Source organism: Ursus maritimus, unplaced genomic scaffold, assembly GCF_017311325.1.
Source record: "Ursus maritimus isolate PB19 unplaced genomic scaffold, ASM1731132v1 scaffold_4, whole genome shotgun sequence".
NCBI classification, from domain to species: Eukaryota; Metazoa; Chordata; class Mammalia; order Carnivora; family Ursidae; genus Ursus; species Ursus maritimus.
In genome coordinates this window covers 90,170,184-90,194,903 of record NW_024426552.1, presented here as the reverse complement: position 1 = coordinate 90,194,903, position 24,720 = coordinate 90,170,184, and the positions used below count along the sequence as shown (strand labels likewise).

Below are 24,720 nucleotides of genomic sequence, written 5' to 3'. Positions count from 1 at the left end.
GCCTCGGTCCTGGCTATCCCCCTGCCAAAACATTCACCTGTCTTTGTCTCATCAAGTCCATCACCGAGCCCCAGGCCAGCCTTCTCTTCCGTGAAGCTTCCAAAGCTTCTGTAGGCTCAGGCATTGCCCCACCTCAGGGCTCCTCCTTCTTTACAGCCTTCTGCTCTCTTAATCCTCATCACCTGCTTTTCCCCAGTCTGTGGTTTTCCATATGACTTCCTGCCTCTCTTGTTCTAGGGTAGGGGCTGCTTCTCCATCATCTTCATAGTTCAGCATCTGTCAGAGTGGGTGCTCATTAAATAGTTCTGGAATGAATCACTAAGTTAACAAGTAAATGGATGGGTGGTTACATGGATTAATGAACTAGAAGGTCCCAGGCTGTTTCTCATTTCACTACCTCCATCTTTGTTTGTTTGCACACTAATTATTTTATAAACTTATTAGCACAATTTTCACTTAAACATATGATATCTCTTGAATTAGATTAGAAGCTTCTAAAGGACAAGTGCATCTTCCAACTATGCTTTTCACTCTCTCAGTATACCAATACTGGACATACCAGTATTGGTTAAGTTGCTGAATGCTCTCTTTTGCAATATACTTGCATGACAAGAATTTTCTTCACTTGTCATGAGGGAAGTTACAATGGAGGCTTTATGTCAAAGGGAGTGTGGTAATAAGATGTTATCCTAGACAGTTATAGAAAAGAAATAACCTGGTTTATTTTCTTTCCAACAACAGAAAACAGTCAGGGTTCCATCTCTTTAGATGTTTAAATGGGAGCCTGTATTTTAGTGTTCAGAACCTTCAAAAGAGATATTATTTTCTTGCATAAAACATGAAAATATGGGCTCAATGGAAAAACTATCTTCAGTCTCTCTCATGTCTTCATCAAACTTTCAGAAATATTATCTAAAGGAATATAGTACTACATTAAGCATAAATTTATTCTCCTAAGTGTTTATAAAGTATTCAACCAAAGAAATAGCTCTTAAGTACGAAACTTTCTTTTATTCCTGGTAACTGAGTGAAGGGACAAAATGTGACAATAAAGGCCAAGATTTAGCTCTGCCACACATGAGAATAAATAGGCTCACAGACATGCAGACTGTCACACACTTATCTACTGACCCTAGATCAATGATTCTCAACCAAGACGGACTCTGTCCTCCACGGGACATTCAGCAATCTCTGAAGACACGACAGCAACCAGGAGCTTGCTATTGACATCTAGTCGGTGAAAGCCAGACATGCTGATGGTGCTAAATATCCGACAATGCACAGAACCACCTCCCATAACAAAGAATTATCTGGCTCAAAATGACAATAGTGCCAAGGTTGGGAAAGCATGCTCTAGAATTATAGATTTCCATATCACTAAGGCAAAAGAGTAGAAAAGCTGAGTTCATATTCCTAATTACTCTCCCCTCTCCCCAAAATCTAGAATTAGGAAGAAATAAATTATGATATTGTCGCAGTTTATATGTAAGACAGCATTTGAAAGGAAACAATACAGGGAAAAATAAGGAGCAGCTCAGCAACTAAATTCTTAGAAGGAAAACACATTTTAGACATACATGTTCATTTCCACTGCGGTCAATTTTGGCATCTGCAACTGGTTTTAACTGTCCGGGCAGATGGGTAATTGGAACTGAAGTCAAACTATAAAGCCTACACCAACTCCAAGAGTACAATTTCCCAAGAGCTAAATGAGTTTTAAGTATGAGATTTCCAGTGGCTCTGATAAGCATCGCAACTCTCATGGGTATCTGTAAAGGGGGTCAAAAAGTTGAAATCTGATGTATCTCCAAAAAAGTCGACCAGGCCTAATCATTTCGTAACAGGCAAACTGGAACCATTCCAGCTTCAAAGGGACAATTCAGAAGTATATTCACTGGACCCGGTGACTGAAATACCAAATGAAGGCACCCAAGGAAGATTATTTTCTATCATGTCTCAAACTGTACTTGCATTACAAAATAATTTTTACTAAGATGAATATTTGGGTGTCTATTTCTAAATGGAAAGACAAAAACAGGGACGCCTGGGGCTCAGTTGGTTAAGTGTCTGCCTTTAGCTGAGGTCGTGATCCCAGGGTCCTGGAATCGAGTCCCACATTGGGCTCCTTGCTCAGTGGGGAGGCTGCTTCTCCCTCTGCCTGCAGCTCCCCCTGCTTATGCTTTCTCCCTCTGACAAAAAAATAAATAAAATCTAGAAGGAAGGAAGGAAGGAAGGAAGGAAGGAAGGAAGGAAGGAAGGAAAGAAAGAAAGAAAGAAAGAAAGAAAGAAAGAAAGAAAGAAAGAAAGAAAGAAAGAAAGAAAGAAAGAAAGAAAGAAAGAAAGAAAGAAAGAAAGAGGGAAAGAAAGAAAGAAAGAAAAAAAGACAGACAAAAAATTAAGCTAAATATTTTAAGGATATATTTGGAGGTCAAGTTTTTTGAAAAGACTTTTTACTGAAGCCTATTATAGTTAGTTGGTTGAGACTGTAGCCAAACCATCTATGGGTACTGTTGGTTTTCATAATGTACGATTCTGGAACAGCACAACACTGTTTTACACGTCTAATTGTAGAAACCTCCAAACAAAACCCCCATAGATAAATACTAACCACCAATCCGTGATAAAAATCTCTTCTTCTGCCTCTTCCATAGCACTTGCCACATCTTCAAAATACCCTTTGGCATTAACGTACCTGAAAGACGAGATTTTTGTTTCATTTATTTTTTTTTACAAAAAGAAAGAAAGGAAACATATCTTATGGCAAAGTAAAAGATGAAAGCCACTGTCTGAGTCTCTACAAAGCCACCAGTTTACTTTGTATAGCTGAAGACCAAGGATTGAAAATCCCATCTTTCGTCTGCCATGCAGGAAGTACAGCAAGGAGATGGAAGTAAGTGACCAGATTCTGCTGAGAGGACAACAAATTGGTCTCATCATCACATGAGTCAGATGAACCCTCTCATCTTGTCGAACTCACACCATTGTTCTTCTGAGACTGAAAACAGACTGGTTTCCAATCCGTGGGCAGAAAAACATGGAAAGCATTTTATTTAAAAGAAATACCCAGCAAGTAAATTCTCATTCTTAAATTGTAGCTAATAACTTAAGTAAACATTCCATTTGCATCAATAAAAAATGGAAAAGTTAGATTTTAAAATCAAACTTCAAAATCTAAAGCTAGCTATTGAATGCTCACTATGAAAATCTTAAATACAAACATTGGAAAACTAATCTATGCTCAAGTAGTCCTATGAAGAAAGGCCCTTGTCAAGGGTATAATGAAGAATATGTTTCCACAGCTTCGAAAATTGATTCCAGATGAAGTTAGGCCTGCTATAATGTTAGATACTATGACTATAAAAAATAGTCTTAGAGCAAGACAATCTTACCATTTAGCTAAAGTATTCTCCTGGACAGCAGCATACGACCCAAATCGATGGTCTTTGAGAAAGTCGGTGCCGTGTTTCTGGATGAATTCTTCTATAGCCCCTCCCCACCACCGAGCATGTCTATAGCTGTTGCATTTTAAAATAAGTGTCCTTCAAAGAAAATCAAAGTGCGGAAAAGAATGATCACTCTGTGTTCTGTCTCTTCAAAAAAATTGAACAATGAAACATGGGCCATTTTGTTTCCGTATTGCAGCAAACATAGGTTGGAAATTTTAAGCAAAGAGCATCCTGTTTATATCAAAAAAGCAGACTTCTGAACATGTTGGGCAGGATTTTAAACTATATACAATATAGCTAAAATAAATTTTCAGGTTATTTACTCGTTCATTCACGCTCACATGCATAAAGTTACTTACTATGACTAGCACTATACTAAGCTATTGGGGGCAGATAATCGTAAATCTACAGTCAGAAAAGATAAGGAAGTTTAGCACCTTTTTACACACATACATACACAGACACACACACAAAACACATGCCAATGTGTACTACACAGTGTGTATGAGTTTGAATAAATAAATAAATAGATATTAAATACATATATTAGTCAATATGTGAAAAGAAAGAAATATATATTTGTATACATGAGGCTGAACTTTGTAGAACCAAACGTATATATAGAGAAAAAGACATACACATATTACATAACTACGATCTTCCAGAAAGAAACATTTATTAACACAAACACACTCACTAATAAAATCTGTAGTAAACGTACACTTGAGTATCCTTTCAAGGTATTTTTCTTAAAATCTGTGTGCAAGCAGAATTTTTGTAAATCAAATCACTGTTTAGGGGCACCTGGGTGGCACAGTGGTTAAGCATCTGCCTTCAGCTCAGGGCGTGATCCCGGCGTTATGGGATCGAGCCCCACATCAGGCTCCTCCGCTATGAGCCTGCTTCTTCCTCTCCCACTCCCCCTGCTTCTGTTCCCTCTCTCGCTGGCTGTCTCTCTCACTGTCAAGTAAATAAATAAAATCTTTAAAAAAAAAAATCACTGTTTATGTGTTTCTGTTAATTAAAGGATATCAATTTATAAAATAAAATTTTATTTTTTAAAAAACGTGAAACTATCACTCCTTAATTTATCTGTTTGGTAAACTGCTATTACTGGGTAATTAATTTTGTAATAGGCATACATTTTGTTGAAACAATCATAAATCAACACATGCGGTTATTTATTCTGACTGTTGCACATTGGATATTCTATACTTAAAAATATATAGAAAGAAAAGCAGTTTCATTATTTTTGATTGAAGAGGAGTTCTAAAGAACAACTTTCTAAGATTTAAATTATTTTACTTCCTTCTTGACTTAAGGTTGGGAGAAGAACTTTGTTTTTGAGGGAAATCTTTGAAAAATATTTGAAATTTCTACCTTGAAAGATTATCGATTCGGAGCCCATATTTCGTCTCTGTCTCCTTCTTCCCCACCTTAATTTTGAATTCTTTATCTACCAGCAGCACAAAGGCAATAGCACCGCTGTCTGGCTTCATATATAATAAAAATGAATCTTTCACTATCAACCACCTGTAAGAAGAAAATAAATATTTTTAGAGTTGTATTGGATTACTGAAACAAAAAGAACAAATTATGACAAGTTAAGTAAACACTCGCAGACTGTAGATATCATTTTATTTTTTAAATAAAAATGTCTAGTAGTGATTTTTTTAAAAAATCACTATTCAATAACAGCAATAACAAAAAACGAATAAGTCTATGAGGTTTTTCTAAGAAGTACCGGCACCAAGCAATTCAAAGTAACTCATGAGCTTTTTGCACACTAATGGCAAAGCTGGAAACGGCGCTGACACGGCCACGTAGGGCTTGTAGGATGTAGAGCGGGAGCCTCAGCTGCTGGAAAAATGGAAATGCGTTGGGAAAATGTTTGCTAAAATAAACGGTCATAAAAGAGGCAAATAAGTCTCTCAGGAGGTAAAAATCCTCCTCTAAAAACCACCCAGTAAGCATCTAATACTCCACATATTCTGTTTTCATTCAAATTACTTGTGGTTTTAAGGGCTATTAATAAATGATGTTCAATAGGACACGATTTCTCAGAAGCATATATGTAAGCAACTCAATATATATTTAAGGGTTTCATAATGGAAAAAAAGAGTGATAAGCTGGGAGTTGGGGCAGAGGTAGAAACAGCACAGAGGTAAAGGAGACATGCCCTCCAAGTCGCTTACTAGGCTAGTGGGGGCACAAAGAAGGTCCGAAAAACTGAAAAGGTAATGGGTATGAGGAAAAGGGAGTCCTTAGTTCTGACTAAGAGAAAGAGCTAGAGTCACTGTCCCGGGGTGTCTGAGCAAGGCCAGAAAGGATCCGATCAAATACAACCCAAAGCAGGGTGGCCGAGGCATACATCCCACATGGAGGGAAGAGTTGGCATAAGGCACGGAGCTGTGGAAATGCTGCATGCGGTGGGAGAAAGTCTGGGGGGGCCAGGGTCTCGGGTCTCGGGGAGTACAGTAAGGAAAAATGGGCACCTGAGTGTCGCCTGGGGAAAACGGGCAAAGGCCACACTGAGGAGGGGCTGAAGGCCATGCTCAGGAGGCTGATTTCATAGCATGGAACCAGTGTTTCCTCAACTTGCTTTGCCATCAGAAGCTCTGGAGATGCTTGTTAAAAAATCATAGTTTCCCACGCCCCACATGGATCTATTAAGAAGGCGTGACAATCTGTGTTTTTAACAAAAATACTAGGATGATTATTAGGTAAGAGAATCCTCATGCCCTGGCAAGGAAGGAGATGAGAATAACACTGTAATTGTGTTTCAGGAAGAAAGGTATGAAGGACAAAGAGGGATGTGATGTATCAGGTTAGCAAACTACTACAATAATATAGAACAACCCTTCTTATACTTCACTGTAAATATGGCTCTCCTGTTAAAATGCAGATTCCGTGGCTAGTACCAGAAGGACAAGAAATAACAAGTGCTGGTGAGGATGTGGAGAAAAGGGAACCCTGGTGCACTGTTGGTGGGAAAGTAAATTGGTGCAGCCACTGTGGACAACCGTATGGAGGTTCCTCAAGAAAATAAAGATAGAAATACTAATGATCCAGCATTTCCACTTTTGGACTATTTACCTGAAGAAAACAAAAACACTAACTCGAAAAGATGCATGCACCCCTACATTTACTGCAACATTATTTACAATAGCCGAGATACGGAAGTAACTTATCGATGAACAGATACAGAAAATGTGGTGGAATATTACTCAGCCATAAAAAAAAGATCTTGCCATTTGCAACAACATGGATGGACCTAGAGAGGGTATTATGCTAAGTGATAGAAGTCACACAGAAAAAGACAGATACTATATGATTTCACTTATGTGTGGAATCTAAAAACAAAAACCAACCAACTAAACAAAGCAAAACAGAAATAGACTCATAAATACAGAGAACAAATTACTGGATACCAGAACAGGGAGGGATGGAAGGACAGGCAAACAGGTGAAGGAGATTAAGAGGTATAAACTTCCAGTTGTAAAACAAATAAGTCCCAGGGATGCAAAGTACAGCACAGGGAATACAGTCAATGATATTTTAATAACTTTGCATGATGACAGATGGTAACTATATGCATCGTAGTGAGCATTTGGTAATGTATATGAATGTTGAATCGCAATGTTGTACACCTGAAACTAATATACTACTATATGCCAACTATACGTCCATGAAAAATAATAGTAATAAAATAAATAATAGAAATAAAATGCAGATTCTGATTCAGTAGATGTGGGGCAGGGCCTGAAATTCTGCATTGCTAACAAGCTCATGGGTGATGGCACGCTGGGATGACATTTGAGCAGTAAGGACGTAGATGGCAGACACGACAATGACGGTGAGAAGAGGCAGACCGTAGGGACTGATTTAAAATGAATACAAATAGCAATGGTGTCATGCTGCCTACACCCCCTAAAATCGCGTTTACTTACAGTTGTAGCAATCAAATAAATCAGTTCATAACTGAATAAAATAACAGTGGGCACATTATATCGAATACCAGAGAAAGTAAAGCATATTAGAGAACAGAAAAGGCCAGAACACCTGAATATAAGTAATACTGTAAATGTGACATGGGAAGTCAGCATCTTAAAAAGTCTATAATAAATTGTTGCTGAAATTGCTAGCCACATTATGACTTACTGGCTTTGGAGTTTGGGATTTAATACAGACAAATCTATGTTGGTTTCCACCTAGTTTCATTTCATTCATTTGTTTCTTAACGTACAGGCTGGCTCCTTCCCGATAAAAGGGGATGGGATGGACTTAGGATCACTAACAGTGAAGGACATACATGTGGCATGGTTAAAAAAGGAAAAACGTTAAGGTCACAGAAAGCAAATACCTGACCACAACATTAACATAATTATGGTGATGGCATGCCAACTCGCGTCTGAGCTTCCTGGTGTTCCTTACCCAGTGAAGAAATTACCGAAATAAGAAGGTGTCCCCCCCCAAAAAAATATTAAATTCCAAAGGAAGTTTCTCATTTGGGACCTAACAGCAGGCAACTGAGTAGTATAATGGGCAACATTCTCAATAATTGTCACCAAATGCAGGAATTACTACATTTTGTAAGAATTCTCCGAACACTGCTCAGTGTAAATGCCCAGCCATGGTATAAACAAGGCCTCGGCGGCTTGGAGGGCCTGCGTTATGAGTGCAGACATGCAGCTGCCTATCGATAAACCTCAGTTCAGGATAAAAGAGAGCGGGACGGATCACGAATCTGTTAAAGTTCCTTCCTTAGCGCAGTCCCTTCTCCCAGCTGCACTGCGGTTCAAGTTAGCGGGCACGCAGCAGGGCACAGGCCCAGAGCACTGCTGTGCTAGCCTGCCGACTGGGAAGGAGCCAGAGGCTTTGAAAACCACAGCTGTCAGGCTTGCCAACTTAAGAAGAAAGTCAAACACAGCAGACTCATGAACCTGTGTGCCTAGAAGTCAAGCACTCCTAAGTGCAGCAGAGCCAGCTCTCATCAGAGCACCACCCAGGGACAACAGTGCAGGATTACGGCAGGGTGACCCCTACCCAGGTGTACCCGCTCCTATGATTGGCAGTACAAAACAAGTCTCAGAAATCCTTCTGAGAGCAGAGGCTGGTGGCACAACCACCAGGACAAAGGCTACCAAACATGGTCTTAGGGACAGGACACAAGGTACCACTGTACAGACAGGCCCTACACCTGGTGCAGGGGGCTGTGATGTTGGCTATGCTGCATAGCCACGTTATGTCACGTTATATCATGCTGCAGAAATGGGTACTTCTCTCTAATTGACACAGAGGCTCTGTATAGGCTATCAACAGCCTTGTTCACAATGGCAAGGAGCTGGCTGGGTGTACTGCGGGGTGAGAGCACTAGTCGGCACTGGGGGTACCATTCATGTGGTATCCTATGTGCATTCCTGCCCTGCCCCTCCAAGATGTGGCAGCCTGGAAATACAGAAAAGTTTAGTAGAAACAGCTGGGGTTTTTTTGTTTTTTTTTTTAAAGTAGGCTCCATGCCCAATGTGGAGTCCAATGCGGGGCTTGAACTCACGACGCTGAGATCAAGACCTGAGCTGAGATCAAGGGTCAGATGCTTAACGGAGCCACCCAGGCACCCCTGCGACAGCTGGATTTTGAAAGCTGAATGCCAAAGATAATAATTTTTGTTTTGGTAATGAATTCTTTTTAATAGTCATTAGATATCAGAGTGAATTGATTCCTGGCCTTTAATATTAAGCTCTTCTTAATTATGCCATTCATTAAAACTCTTCTGATTTCTTTCCTTTATCACTTTTGTCGATAGACTTTTTTTCTTTAATGAGAGGATATGCATCAAGAAAGGAACTAATCAACACGTCTTCTGGAAGTCGGCACCAGGGAGTAAGCACCTACCTACCAGTCATCCTCCCTGGCCTCCGATGCCAGCTCGGCCACCCGCCTGACTGTGCGAACATGCGTAACTGAGCCTGAGGTCTCCGTCCATAACATGAGGACGACAGCGATGCCCAGCTCATCCGTGTTTGTGCGAAATAACAGAGATGATTCACATACATTGCTCAGCCCTGCGCCTCATGCCGGTAACTAGGCACTTTTACAAACATTCTTGTTCTCAAGTAGGTGAGATCATAGTCTGTTCGAACAAGATGCCTCCTGCCTGAGCCACTCCTTGCCGTGGTACTAAAATGCAGACACACCACCGGAGTCGGCCTTCTCAGCCTCACCTCCTCCTGTTCTCTCCCACCTCCGAGGTCTGGCTGGTCCTCAGATTTGCCAAGGTTGTTCTCTGGGCTTCTACATTTGCTATTCTTCCACCTAGAAATTATTTCTTCCAGATCCTCCCAGAGGCAGTCCTTCCCTGTTCATCGACTCTCTGCTGAAACACTCCTCCCCAGGGAGGCCTTCCCAGGCCACTCAATCTTAAACCGGCCCCACCCCACCACGCTTCACTTCCTCATGACACTTCCCTGGAATTACTTGTCTGCTTGCTCACTGTCTGTAGAATTCTTGGTGTAGCTCAAAGCTTGGCAAAATAAATGCTACATTTATTTCTTAAAATCTATACATCTCCTTCTTTCAGACATTATTTGAGATAAGAAGCTTATCATCTAGTCTACCACCCGATGCAAGAGAAATTGCTCAACAGATAGGCTGTTTAAGCAGAGATTTTAAATTGTTGGAAGAAATGTTTGCCATGTTTGTCTTTTTTTTTTTTTTCTCCTTTTACTTGTCCCTGAGACAAGGTCATTATGAGACTTGATTGAAAGTTTAATTGCCCCATTTGCTTTGTCTTGATTTGTCAATGTAGCATAAATAAGAAAGTGAAGGGAATGCTTTTTATGGGTACAAAAATAAAAAAGAGAGTTATGAATGTGTCATCCTTAAAAGCGACTCCTATTTAGATACTAATAGTTTCTATCATGAGAAAATTTCTAAACTAATTTTGTCAGCTATAGCTTGTCATTTTATTTGGTACTCATACTTTATAACCCACACGTGTAACTCAGGAAATACTTATTAATGGGGAACGAGGGCTTCAATCTCCGTGGAAAGATTTACACAATTTAAAATGATGACACATTTCATTCCAGGGAGGATCATATCTCTTTAGATTGTCCTGGTTGAAAGCCTGATTTAATCCCAAGTTTAAGATGTGAGGGAGCTAGGTTCTTTTACAGAACAAAGTCTGGCTCCCATCTTTTCTGGCTGCCCCTTCTCATGGAGGTTGTAACTCCGACAGCAGTCCCTTGACCCCGGGAGCTAAAGTCGCCCCCTCTGGTCCTCAAGTCCCTCACCATCCCACTGCTTTCGTTTCCCTTCAAAGGTCTGGTCACAGCTGCACGGATACCGTTCACACTGCTTGTCACCTTCATCGCTGACTTCCTTTCTCCTCTAGTAAAGCTCTGTGAGGGCAGGGACTTTGATTTTTTACAGGAGCGAGCACACAACCTGACAAACATTAAGCACTCAGTAAATGACTACATGGACCAGACCAAGACTTCCATTTCTGGAGCTGATGTCTCAGGTTGGGTAGGCCCACAAGTCTGCTCTGCGACAAGGAGGTAAGTAAAAGCCGTTTATAAAGGGGCATACTGGGGAGTTATTAGGAGCCAGGGCAGGGAAGGAGAAGGAGGAGGAGCTGGAAAGGAGCCATCAAGGATGTGTTGTGTTTGCATGTCCTTTATTGTGGGCAGGTGGGCTGCAAACCTGCCAGAGGACGCTAGAGACAGTGCAGAGCTTGTGGCAGAATCACCCTGCCAGAGGGCTGCCAGGGCAGGACTCTGCCAGCTGTTGGCCAAGGGCTGCTCCTGGGGGCTGCGAATGCTCCAGTCTGCTCTGTACGCCTGCAAATGGACCCTAACTGCCCAGAGCGTCTGCAGTCAGAGACTCACGAGGGCTTGCCTTTGGAAACCTTGTGCCTGGCCCCCAGCAGCTAGCTGCCTGCAGATGGACCCTAACTGCCCAGAGCAGACGCAGTCAGAGACTCATAAGGGCTTGCCTTTGGAAACCTTGTGACTGGCCCCCAGCAGCTAGCTCCCCCAGCAGGTAGCTCCCTTAGCCAAAGCCGATGCGGGATTGGGGGAGGTTGCTCAGGAGGATTCTGCACCAGGGCCCTACTACTGCTTATGTAAGTTACAGCAGTTTATTTGAAAACAGATATTTTATAGTAGACTACTTCCTTTTTTATTTTAGTAAAATTGTTTTACTGGAACACAGAGATTTTTAATTTTTCCAGTCTAATCTCTTGATCTTTTCCTTGTAATTTCTTCCATCCTTTCAAAACCAAGAAAATACGAGCCTGGCTTAATGATATTTTTTGCTGGTAGTGTACTTTAAATACGTTTAAAGGTAAATCTTAGTTTAGAGCTCATATATTTTTAATATACACTTAGCTCAATTTCATATTTACACGTGAGCTCATATATCTTTTTTAAGGTTGGGGAAATAATTTATACTTCTTAATATTTTTCCAAAATCCCAGTAAATTATTATTATAACAAACAACTTATCTGTTACAGTCAAAATATTATGATAAATGCTTTGAGGACACAAGTAAGAATCAGATGAGGATACTGATCCCCAGGATTCTTTGGTTGGATAGGACACAGGATATGAATTAAAGATCTCTGTCTGGAAAGACAACTATCATATGATTTCTCTCATCTATGGAACATAAGAACTAGGATGATCGGTAGGGGAAGAAAGGGATAAAGAAAGGGGGGTAATCAGAAGCGGGAATGAAACATGAGAGACTATGGACTATGAGAAACAAACTGAGGACCTCAGAGGGGAGGGGGGTGGGGGAATGGGATAGGCTGGTGATGGGTAGTAAGGAGGGCACGTATTGCATGGTGCACTGGGTGTTATACACAACTAATGAATCATCGAACCTTAGAGTGGAAACCGGGGATGTACTGTATGGTGACTAACATAATATAATAAAAAATCATTAAAAAAAAAATAAAGTTCTCTGTATCACACAGCACAATATACATCCTCACAAATGTAAGTCTAAAATTATCATCCTTGAAGTCTGACCAATTTTTCTTTTTTAGTTTAAAAGTATACAAGTCAGTGGTTTTTAGTACATTCATAAAGTTGTATACCATCACCACTAATATCTAATTTCAGAATATTGTCACCACCCAAAAGAAACCCCATATCCATTAGCAGTCACTTCCCATTCTCCTTTCCTCCCAGCCCCTGGAGACCACTCATCTACTCTGTCTCTATACATTTGTCTATTCTGGACATTTCATATGAATAGAATCATATAATATGTGGCCTTTTGTGTCTGGCTTTTTTCACTTAGCATGATGTTTCTGAGATTCATTCAGGATATAGCATGAATTAGCACTTCATTCTTTTTTTTTTTTTCATTAAAAATTTCTAAACATTTTATTCATATACAGTAAAACTTTTCCTTTAAAAGTATATAATATGGTGCTTTATAATATATTCAAAACGTTGTACAACCAGATATCTTCATCAACCCAGAAAGAAACCCCAAGTCCATTAATCTTCATTCCTTTTTTTTTATGGCCAAATAATACTCCACTGTATGGATATACCACATTTGTTAACCATTCATCAGGTGATGGACATTTGGGTGGCTCATACCTTTTGGCTATTCTGAATAATGCTGCTATGAAGATTCTTCTACAAGTTTTGATACAGACTTATTTTTTCAATTCTTTTGGGTATATACCTAAAGTTACCATATGCCCCAGTAATCCCACATCCTATGTTTAACACACTGCACTGTTTTCTAGAGTGGATGCACCATTTTCTACTTCTACCAGCAATGTAGAAGTGTTCCGATGTCTCTACATCCTTGTCAACAACACTTGTTACTGTGTATCTTTTTCATGACCATCATCCTAGTGGGTGTGAAGTTGGACCCCACTGTGCTTTTGATTTGCATTCCCCCTTATGACTAGAAATGTTGAGATATCTACGTGTGCTTATCGGCCATTTGTATATATTGCTGACCAGTGTTTGAGTTCTAGTGCCCACCAGGTTTTTATGTATATAATAAAATTTGTACACTCTGCCTACCTACAAGTCCAGGTTTGAGTTAGAAAGCTTACATGGATACTGAAATCTAGAACTTAAAATAATTTAGAGTGTGCTCTGTTACGACCTTCAAAGGATAGATAATCAATTCATAATTGAAAACTAGTATGTGAAAATTCCCCAAATATCCAGTTCATTAAAACAAACGCACAAAACTGCTAAGACCTACCTTTTTGACCAGCGGTAGCAGGCTCTTCCCTGACCACAGCAATTCAAGCCTGGTATTCTGTGTCCCCCGGATCTTTTCATTATCATACCTTCTCTGAAAGAGACATCAAGGTAACCCAGCATCCTCAAATTTCCAGCTCACACTTAACTGATACAGCCTCATGACTTGGGACTAAATAAACTATTTCATTCTCATGTCACTTTCCTCTCCTTCCTTCTTCACCCTCAAATAGCTCGATAAGGCATTCACTAGGCTGGATACTCTGGCAACTGATCTCTAAAAGCACCTGGTTGGATTGGAGGCAGCAAAATTCCCTTGCACATAGTGCAGGACCTTAAGCATTCTGGCTTCTGGCTCCAAATGCTGAGTGTGTGCTCCAGTCATTGCGACAAGCTGAAAAAGACCCCACACATTGCCAAGGGCCTGCACAGGGATGGTTCAGCTGCTACTGAGATCATTGGAGGTGCTCACCCAAAGGTTTACCTGCAGTTCTAGGATCAAGCCATACCAAAGGAATAGAGCACAGCTATTAGAGCTTTGGAAAGAGAAATGTCTTGATTTCGAAAAACAGGACAAGAAATAACAATACTAATTGCTTAACAAAATAAAAATATTAAAACAACTACTAACAATGCCCTTTACTAAAGAAGCTAAGCTCTTGATAATATCAAGCTCTCACATTATGAAGGAAAATAATCATTAAGTTAATTTCAATCTTGTTACCTAGCATAAATTTTACACAGTATTATTTTTAATCATGAAAATGAATGATAAACAACTAACTTTTATAAGTTATTAAAAGAAGGGATTTGGTATATTTGGTATATTTGATTTTTTTAAAATTGAGACATAATTGACATACAATATCATACTAGTTTCGGGTATACGACACATAAATTTGGTATTTGTATATATTGCAAAAATGATCACCTTAATAAGTCTAGTGCACATCCATCACTGTACGTAGCTATAATTCTTTTCTTGTGATGAGAACTTTTAAGATCTGTTCTCTTAGCGACTTTCGAATATACAACACAGTATCTTTATTTCTAATGCTTTCTCCCACATACCATATTTGCTACCTGTATAAAACATTCCCATTGCTGAGCCAGAGGAAATCTGTGCTGTAAGCACATAAGAAAGAGAATGGAGCCGTTGCTACCCTTGTTCAGTATAGCAAGGTAGCACTGTGTATAAAGAGATTCCCCGAGTGGCTCTGACTCTGTTGGGAAGAAAAGAAGCAGGTGGTAAAGCCAGGTGAGCTCTGTCACCAGGAAATGCTGATAAATCAAATGGTGATGCTTATCAGCTTCCACACTTCTCTTTAACATGCAACACTGGAACTTACATGCCCTTTGGTCCCAAATCATGGATGAAAGACAGCTGGCTTATGTCAAGGAATTCTGTCTGAAAAGAGGCCAAAAATCCATACTTTAGAAAGGCAGAAAGAAAAAAGATAAATTCATGCATTTGAAAAAAACATGCATTAGATACCGCTATGTGTAAACACACATGGGGGACTACACAGATCAAAAGATGGCACTGCCCTGAAAGAACGGACTGCAAGTGTATACCGAACTAAGACACAGCCAAGAAAGGGGTGTGCTCTGTCCAACGCAGAGACAGAATGCTCTAGAAAGTTGCCAACAGAGATTTTACTCCCAAAATTCTTCTGTGTTTTTGTTGTTGGGGAAGGAGGACTGTGTGGTGCAGTGGAGACACAAACAGTGTTGTGTGAAGGCAGTGATGTTGGTGCCAGGTTCTGGAAGGTGGACTAGACCTGGCATATGGAAATGGGAGATGAAGGGGAAGAGAGGACAGGGAAGGTGTATAAAGGTCACTGGGTGTACAGTTGGGCTACAGTGAGTAAGATGAAGACAGTAATGCGAAATTAAATGTAAAGTGGGCTGAAGGGAGTTTGGGGAGATCTTTGAACATCAGGAATACCAGAATATTTTCAAACAAATGAAATAAAATAAGGGGCGCCTGGGTAGCTCAGTTGGTTGAGTGTCTGACTCTTGATTTCATCTCAGGCCATGATCTCAGGGTTGTGAGGTCAAGCCCCACACACATCAGGCTCATGCTCAGCGGGGAGTCTGCTCGAGATTCTCCTACTCCCTCTGCCCTTCCCCTGATCCCATACTCTCTCTAAAAAAAGAAATAAAAGAAAATAATTTTACATAAGAATAATATAAAAATAATTCTATTTTTAGAGAGTAGAAAAGGAGAATTTCAGGCCCACCTTTACCACATAAATTATGGGAAGATAAAAACTACAAATATTATGATGACAACATCAACAGCTAACATTTACTAAGTGCTTAATATCTATCTGTTGGCCCTGTACTAAGCACTTTTCACACATTATCTCAAATCTCTCTGAAATAGGTGTTATTTTTTCCATTGTACAGAAGAGGAAACTGAGGTTTAGAGCAGGGATACGCAAACGTTCTCTGCAGAGTCAGACATAAAAATTTTAGGCTCTGTGAATTGTATACTTTAACTATTACAGCATAAAAGCAGCCGTAGACAATACATAGATGAATAAACATGGCCGTATTCCATTAAAACTTAATTTACGCATACTAAAATACAAATTTAATATAATTTTTATGTCATGAAATATTCTTCTTAAATTTTTTTGCAAACATTTAAGAACATAAAACTATTCTTAGCTCATGGACCCAATAATAGCCATTGGGCTCGATCTGGTCCATGGGCCATAGTTTACCAACCCCTGATGTAGAGAAGTTAAATAAATTGTCCAAGATAGAGGCGCCTGGGTGGCTCAGTCAGTTAAGCATCTGACTCTTGGTTTCGACTCAGGTCGTGATCTCAGGGTCGTGAGATCCAGCCTCAAGTTGGGTTTCACGCTCAGCGAAGAGTCTGCTTAAGACTCCCTCTCCCTCTGCCCCCTCCACCCCCGCATGCGCTCTCTCTCTAAAATAAATAAATCTTAAAAAAAAAAATTGCCCAAGATAATATAATCAGCAAGGGACAGATTCAGAATTAGGTCAGACCAGACCGTATCCTCAAAACAAAGCTGCAAAAGCAGTAAAATCATTCACCATGAGTGTTAGATGAAACCGTGAGAGCACAAAGGGGAAAACCAATGGACATTACAAAATTCTCAGCACACACAGGAGTTTCACCTCATGTAAACAGCTAGAATTAGATATCCTGCTCCCAAATTACAGAATTTTCTTTATAAATAGCCACAGTAGGCCCAGATCTACCAATGGCTGTACACCATGTCAATAACAGCATTAACAGAAAACTCAAAATTAAGAAGATATGTTCCTGGCATCAGGAAGCAGAGGCGAGACCAGACATGGAAAACACTCCACATCAGCAAAGTTCTGGAAGGTGGAAGAACCACAACAATTACATGTCAAAATAGTTACAGAGGGAAGGTGACCACTTCCCAAGCCAATGTGACACCTAAGAAGAAATTGCATTTGATCCAGGCTTATAAATGGGATTAATAAAATGAAACATAGCAGTTTTCCTTTAAAGTTTTGTATATGTGATTGGAAATAATCTAACATTGACCTTGTGAGCAAAAAATTACAAATCTCTCACTGCTGTCAGTCTTTACCCAGTTAAATGCTTCCATTTCTTTCTTAGGGTTATTTGAGGAAGTATTTAAAATTCAGAAAGACTTGGGGGGCCTGGGTGGCTCAGTCCATTAAGCATTTGCCTTCAGCTCAAGTCATGATCCTGGAGTCCTGGGACTGAGCCCCACATAGCGCCCCACATTAGGCTCCTTGCTCAGCGGTGAGTCTGCATCTCCCTCTCCTTCTGCCCGCGCCCCCACCCCTGCTCATGTTTTCTCTCCCCCCTCACTCCTCCTCGCTTACTTGCTCTCAAATAAAGAAAATCTTTTAAAAAATTCAGAAAGACTTAAAAACCCCAAATCAAACATATTCTCACAATAAATTTTTTATAAAGATTTTACAAAGTCTTTATGTTTCATTTCTGTATAAAATATTGTGATTCAGTATCATATTTTTTAATCTGATTTGTGGAAATGCTTCTAATTGGAAAATATAGTAATGCATAAGTTATTAGAAGTGACACTGCAGACTTGAGCACAGAATCCAAAATGTTTTAAAACCCTAAGCCACAACTTCTCATTTTATCTCGAGGGAGCAGAAAGAAAACGTCAATCCTAGTTTACACCGGTAGAAATTATTACAGCGGTGTAACTAATTTATATGCAAAGCTACAGAACAGTTAAATGGAAGAACAGGAAATGAAAAGGAAAAATCAAGGAAACCATTTAGCTAATACCTGGATAGCTTTTCATTTATATGGCTCTTACAATTGAATTGACAGCACAAGTATTCTTTGAAATAATTCAGAAATTGTATCTTCAGAATATCATAATAAAATTGCTAAGTGTAAAGAATTTCATCTAAATAAAAAAATACATTAGTAATGCAGAAAATTTAAAGTTGTGCACCAATATAAAATTTAAAATTATCCTAATCACTTTACATNNCCAAAAAAAAAAAAAAAAAAATATATATATATATATATATATATACACATATATATATATATATATATATGGCAATACATGTTCTAATACAGATTTATCAGATTAAAAGTAAATGTGGCAAGGTCAATTTAGAAGCAAACCCAAATAACACTATGTGAAACTGAACAAAGATTGTGTTGTCCACACTTCTCAATGCATCCTCAGTGATAACATTTCCGTTCTCTGTTTGCTCAGGTGAGTCTCAACATGAATTTAATGATCAGTTTAGCTGGACAATATTCCACAGGGCTTATTGATCTCTTGAATAATGTATTAATCAATATTTTTTTTCCAAAGGAACTTGTGAAAAGTACAAGTAAATGTTAGGCAAACAGGGAAGTGAAGTTCCAATGACAAGGGACAAGCAATTAGCCCAAGGGGTAACAACAAACCCTGGAAATTACCTGGCAATCATGCATACACTGCTCCTCTACCTCGTCTTTGTACTGGAAGGGAAGGGGGTGTTCAGAGGCCACCTGTGTGCCTGAGGTAGCAAAAATTCAAGCAAGTGCCCAAGGGGGAAATTCTCGGAAACAAAGGAGGCCAGAGCATTGGGTTGGGCAGTGCCCTTATGGGCAGGGTGGGAGGTTGGCTCACCTATTCAAAGAAAGCCTGCCTTCCAGGTCAGACTGTGAACAGAGCCCCAGAGAAAAGAGAAGACATCTCATCAGTGGAGGACACGGAGAGGCTAGCCTCTCTCAACTCTTAAGACTCAATCATGAGAATGACGAGACTTCCCTTACTTTGCAGATGCAGCTGTCTAAAAGTACAGCTTCTCTTTGTTGGCATGGCAACACTGTGTGCATCCTCATTCCTCTTTACCCACGCTTCCCCGCAAACTAAATTCACTCACCTTATAAAACAAGGGAGGGCTGAACTCAGTATTATTAGTCTGTGGGATGTTTATCTTCAGATTCCTTACTTCCCAGAGGGTGATTAGCTTGAAATTACCTTCTTGGAGGTAAGGAATCTGAGTTACGACAGTCAAATGATTTACTGGACGTTAGCAATACCATCGTATCAACCCAGGACGCTTCTCCTGGAAATGATGCATTTCCTTCATTTCTAGATCTTATCTTCAGCTGGAAAAAAAGGTGCATTTACTGTTCCTAATTACTCTTCCTTTCAATTCCCTGCAAGCTAAGCATTTTCCAGTTACTAATTAAAATGCTCAGCTACTGGGTTCAGTACTAGAGCTAGCACTAATACAATTTAGAATATAAAAAGGAATCCTGTTTGAGATTTTGTTTGTTACAATTGAGTAAACAAATCTCTCTCTTTTTTTAAATATCTATGCCTTGAAGAGAGTGCAAAGACATTTGTCCCTATTTTCCAAATGAGTAAAGAAAATAAAATGAATTACCAATAATCTCTGAGGGAATTATCCGATGTTAAATCCACTAAAATACTAAGATGTTGGTTTTTCAGAACCTCAAGGAGGAAAAAAGGAATTAAAAAAGTTGTTCTCCTGGAGAAAAAAAGTTCCTGATCTAAATACTAACCTAAGCAATGACCATATGAAAATAAGAAAAGCTGTTCATGTCTGGTTTCATTGAAATTCTATGGAAATTAGAGGCATGATCCTATCTGATCCCTTGACCTATGATCCATGATTTCTGCCCTAAAGACCCAAATTAACTTCTAATAGGCTTGCTTTACACTTATAAAAATGTAAATTAATTATATGTGATTGTATAACAATAGCTCTTAATATGATTTTATGGACAGGAGTTTTTTTTTTTTAATATTTATTTGTTTGATGGAGAGAGAGACAGCCAGTGAGAGAGGGAACACAAGCAGGGGGAGTGGGAGAGGAAGAAGCAGGCTCATAGCGGAAGAGCCTGATGTGGGGCTGGATCCCATAACGCCGGGATCACGCCCTGAGCCGAAGGCAGATGCTTAATGACTGAGCCACCCAGGTGCCCCTATGGATAGGAGTTTTAATATTTCTCACAATTATCAAAGGAGACACAAAGATGCCAATCTAATCTCACAAATATGAGGCAAAAGTCTATAAATCTAGTCTCTAAGCCAGATTACATTAAAGTTCAATAATGTTAGAAAATTAAGATAGATCAAGTTGTATCTTATATCTGAATCATTCTGGAGAATTCCATCCTTGGGGTAAATAAGTGCCCATCAAAAATGTGGAGTAACATATATTTGGGTCAGTTGTAACCAGGTTTTTCCCTTTCAAAGGAAACGTTTAGAAGACATTCTAGAATTTCTAGATATAATATGGCTCAACTCTTGAAAGATTTTTATGATTGGAAAATAAATTAAGATGAACATTTAAGAAAATGTACACATTCTTTAATCAACATCAGAATCCAAAACGTAGTACTCTACGTAGAAAGAGAAGACTAAAGTCAGCAATTACTGTTGGAAAGCTAAAAGAAACAGCACAGTAGTAAAGTCACAGGCAGGCAGAAGAGTAAAGCGAATGGAAAAATCATTGCATGCTGGTACCAGTACACACTGAAACAATTCTCCATTACAGAACACAGCATCTTTGACTGCAGAGAACACAACAGGGAGCAGCTTATTTAGCCGTAGCAATGGCAGTTATACAGTTGGAAATAATGGCAGTAACATCCTTACTCGTTATACTCTTTCAAAGATGCATGTTCCTGAGTCCCAGAAGGGAAGAAATCCCTCCCATCATCCTTCTCTTGAGATCCTCTGGTTGGACCCGAGTTGCCGGTTTCCCTGGGAAAACTCCAGGATTATGAAACCACATACGCTCCTTCAAGTCCATCAAATGGAACAGTGCCAACTGCTGCAGAAGGTGGGCCATGGGCTCGGCCCCGGATCATTTGTGTGCGGGGACCAGGGGACCAGCTGGGTGCTTGTCCAACCTCCAGATAATACCCTGGCAGGCAGCAAGGATGCAGCGCGTCACCAGAAAACACGGAGCTCTTGCTTCCTCTGCTAAATACACAGAGGGCTTCCTTCTTCCTTTCTTTTTTATAAAAGATATTATTTATCTATTTACTTGAGAGTGAGTGAGCCAGTGCAGGTATGCGGGGTGGGAAAGGAGCAGAGGGGGAGGGAAGGGGGGAAAGAATCTCTAGCAGACGCTGCGCTGAGTGTGGAGCCCCATGTGGGGCTCGATCACAGGACCCTGAGATCATGACCTGAGCAGAAACCAATAGTCAGATGCTTCACTGACTGAGCGCCCCAGGTGCCCCTTCCCTCTTTCTATTTAAGTATTAAATAAGGCCATTCTCTAAACTAGAGGCCACGTCTAGTAGGCCATGACCGCCTACTCCTCATTTCTGCACATTCACCATACACATACGCTCAACCCCACACTGGTACAGTTTATATATACACAGACACAAAACACATTCTCAGTTATCTGGTCCTTTGGATAACTGAAGTTTAACCCTTTAAAAACACCCCTTCACGGCCTCAGAGAGGACTGACGTTACTGTTTTCTGGGAACTTCCGTAAAAGCCCTCTCCCTCCTCTTTGGCAGCTGTGTCTCCTAGCTGCTTCTAAGCCCCACCACCTCTTTTCTCTTATTTCCTAAGAAGTTTTTCTCCCCCTTGCTTTTCCCATGCTTCTCACTTTCACATGAAAAGACAGGCCTTTTAGAAGCATCGCAGGCCAATCTGATGGCTAACCAGGCAGGACGCTCTGTATGAGCTTTGGCCATTCAACTCTGCTCAGCTCTTTTCATCACCTACTACTCAAGTGTTTTTTCCTTCAGGGTTAGAAATGCTTTCGGGCATTATTCTGGAAGCCCGAGGAGAAAAGGACGTTGGTTTCTAGATAATTTAGCCTAGAACAGTGTTTCAATTTCATTTAAATCTACTGTTCTAGACACGGTAATTCATATTTGATATTTTTAAAATAGCATCACCATGAACTAAATTACTGCTGTCAAATCAATTTTGCATTCATTTCATTAATTGTAACTTAAGGAACACTGCAGAAGTGGATACAAGCACTTGTGTTAATAAAACGATCCAACATTTAGCTGGCAATTTATGATTTTATAAAGTATTTCAAAATTTAAGTCACTGAACAGTACTTACTGTCGCATGGTAGTTTCTATACATGGGCATTTTTAGTAGCTTTGTCAAATAATCTTCCAGTTGTTTCTGTAACACAAATAGATTAGATGAGAGATGACAGTGATGTGATCATTATCCCATCTTAACTTCTGAAAACTTATTCAATTATTTATTCATATTATTACTGGGCAAGGAATCTTGAATAGCATTAAGGAGTTATTTCCATAGTTCCCCTGAATCATTATTCAAATTGCTTCTTGCTATTTAACTTTTCACATGCTTATGTCTTTTATAAACTGCTGACAAGGCCCAAGCTGTATATTCTTTTAATCTTTCATAGTTACTAGCACAGGACTTGCCCACAGTACACAGTCTTAGGGCATTTGTTGATTTTATCAAAAACCTGAATTTCCTTAATTCTAACACTGAATCTACTGGTGAATCTATTACAGTTTTTTAACAGCTGTTGGGCGGGGGGTGGGGGGGAGGAGATATTACAAAATAGGAGAGAGGGAGACTTTCTAGTAAGTTATACCTGATTTCAACTATGTTCAAATGTGGGAGGGTAATGTCGATCACATCGACTGTGAGGATGTGTGGAAGCACGAAATGTTAAAGCCACAGCTTCTCATGTTCGACTGCATTCATATAAGTGCACACAGAAACCCCAGACTGCAGAGTTTTACATATCCAGGTATCTTGGAAAATATTTATTTTAGATCCCTAAAAAGATTTTAAACAAGGTGACAACTATATGAAGGAAACATCAAATATCACTTTCAGAACATGAAAGTTTCAGATTACAAAACAGAACTGACATTTACTTGTTAATTTTCTAGCAAAAAAACAGTCTCCTACCCTGTGTGGCACCATATGACTGATGTGGAGCCCCTGCGCCTGGGGCTTCCATCCTACCCCTCTCTGACCCTAATGGCTCCACCCATATTTTGGGCATGAGACTTCACATATATTTAGGTAGGACAAGCTACTAGAAAGCCTGGAGCAAACAGATGAAAATATATGCTTTTAAAAGAGGAGCTCTCAAAACCCTCAATGATGAGCTCAATCTTGACTCCCAAAAAGCCCAGAGGCTCCTGCTGGGAGGATAGCGTCTTCATAGAACACTCCTCCTCGCCCCAGGTCAGAATGGCTTGGGGAAGAAGGGCTGCCTAACAAGTTCCAGAGAAGCCAGCCTGGGTGAGGGATCACGGGGCGAGAACAGTTGCAGCTAGGCAGCCCCTTACCCCCCAGGAGCCGCCATGTTTCTACAGAACTGCAAAATTATATTCCGAACAGCAGAAGACTGGAAGGACTTACCCTTCTGCCAAAGAATTGTTCTTCTCTGATCATGTTTTCAGATGAACGGGGCAAACTTGGCATCTCTCGAGGCTCTTCTTTGACATTCTGTCTTCTAAATGTGTGCCTAAAATACACACACAATGGAAACATCAGATTATTCTTTGAATGATATTACTCTTGTAATATCTTTCATAAAATGGCTTATTTTTAGAAAAGCCTATTTAATAGAAAATACCCACTGACAATGGACGAGTTAACCCATGACATTGATAAAATACTCTTTCCACCCAACTTGTATACTGGGATAACTTTATAATTAATTCTGAAACAGTTACCTTCTAGTGGGAATGGGGATTCGGATAAAAGCTTTGTACTTGAGCAGCTCTCTGTGAAATTCTTGAAAGTGCTTGAATTTCCTCTTAACTTGCCACTTAAACTCCCCATGTGTTAATTCAATAGTGTAAAGATTGATACTTGGTACCTACAGTGATCAATAAAAATGATTGATACTTTAGATAACAACAAAAATTCTAAAATCTCTCCATGAACAATAGCTAATTATTAAGTAACTTAAATCCGACCTACATATTTTGGGTAAGTACTTAGGCCAAATGTTTTCTAAAACAACTGATTACAGAAATAGCATTCCCTTCGATGTTCACCTTATAACTACATAAAGAGAAACCCTGAATCACACCAAAGACAAACTTCCACAAATCATATTGCTCCAAATACACACACACACACACACACACATACACACACACACGCACACACATACACACACGCACACACATACACACACACGCACACACACATACACACACGCACATGCGCGCGCGCGCGCACACACACACACACACACACACACAGAACCCTGAAACAAGAAACCAGGCAAAGGAGACAATGCGTGAAGACCCTAATTAGTCATCAGCAGTAATTTTGCTCGTCTAAAAGTACAAGCAGTGAACAGAAACTGGAAGGGGTGAGAAGAAAGCTAGAGGAAATGGATTCCAGGAACGTGATAAGATCTTAGCCCACTTCTTGCCCTTCACAAATGACATTAATGCCTTCTCCTCCTGAAACACAAGGTCTATCCTTGTCTACAGCATCTCCCTGTCTGGAAGAACCACCTGTGACCAGCAAGGTACACGATGATTAGAG

The 24,720-nt window shown here is 39.9% G+C and overlaps 1 protein-coding gene across 1 annotated transcript in view; it reads right to left on the bottom strand.

Moving 5' to 3' along the window:
* Positions 1 to 24,720, bottom strand: part of PLD1 (phospholipase D1) — a 192,017-nt gene that overhangs the window by 105,898 nt on the left and 61,399 nt on the right. The window contains exons 4-11 of the mRNA XM_040621604.1: positions 23,892 to 24,037; positions 23,575 to 23,680; positions 22,279 to 22,344; positions 15,041 to 15,099; positions 13,693 to 13,785; positions 4,827 to 4,979; positions 3,390 to 3,539; positions 2,609 to 2,692 (exon numbers count right to left, since the gene is read on the bottom strand). Of these exons, the coding sequence (XP_040477538.1) occupies positions 2,609 to 2,692; positions 3,390 to 3,539; positions 4,827 to 4,979; positions 13,693 to 13,785; positions 15,041 to 15,099; positions 22,279 to 22,344; positions 23,575 to 23,680; positions 23,892 to 24,037 (857 nt within the window). The remainder of the gene's footprint in view (positions 1 to 2,608; positions 2,693 to 3,389; positions 3,540 to 4,826; positions 4,980 to 13,692; positions 13,786 to 15,040; positions 15,100 to 22,278; positions 22,345 to 23,574; positions 23,681 to 23,891; positions 24,038 to 24,720) is intronic.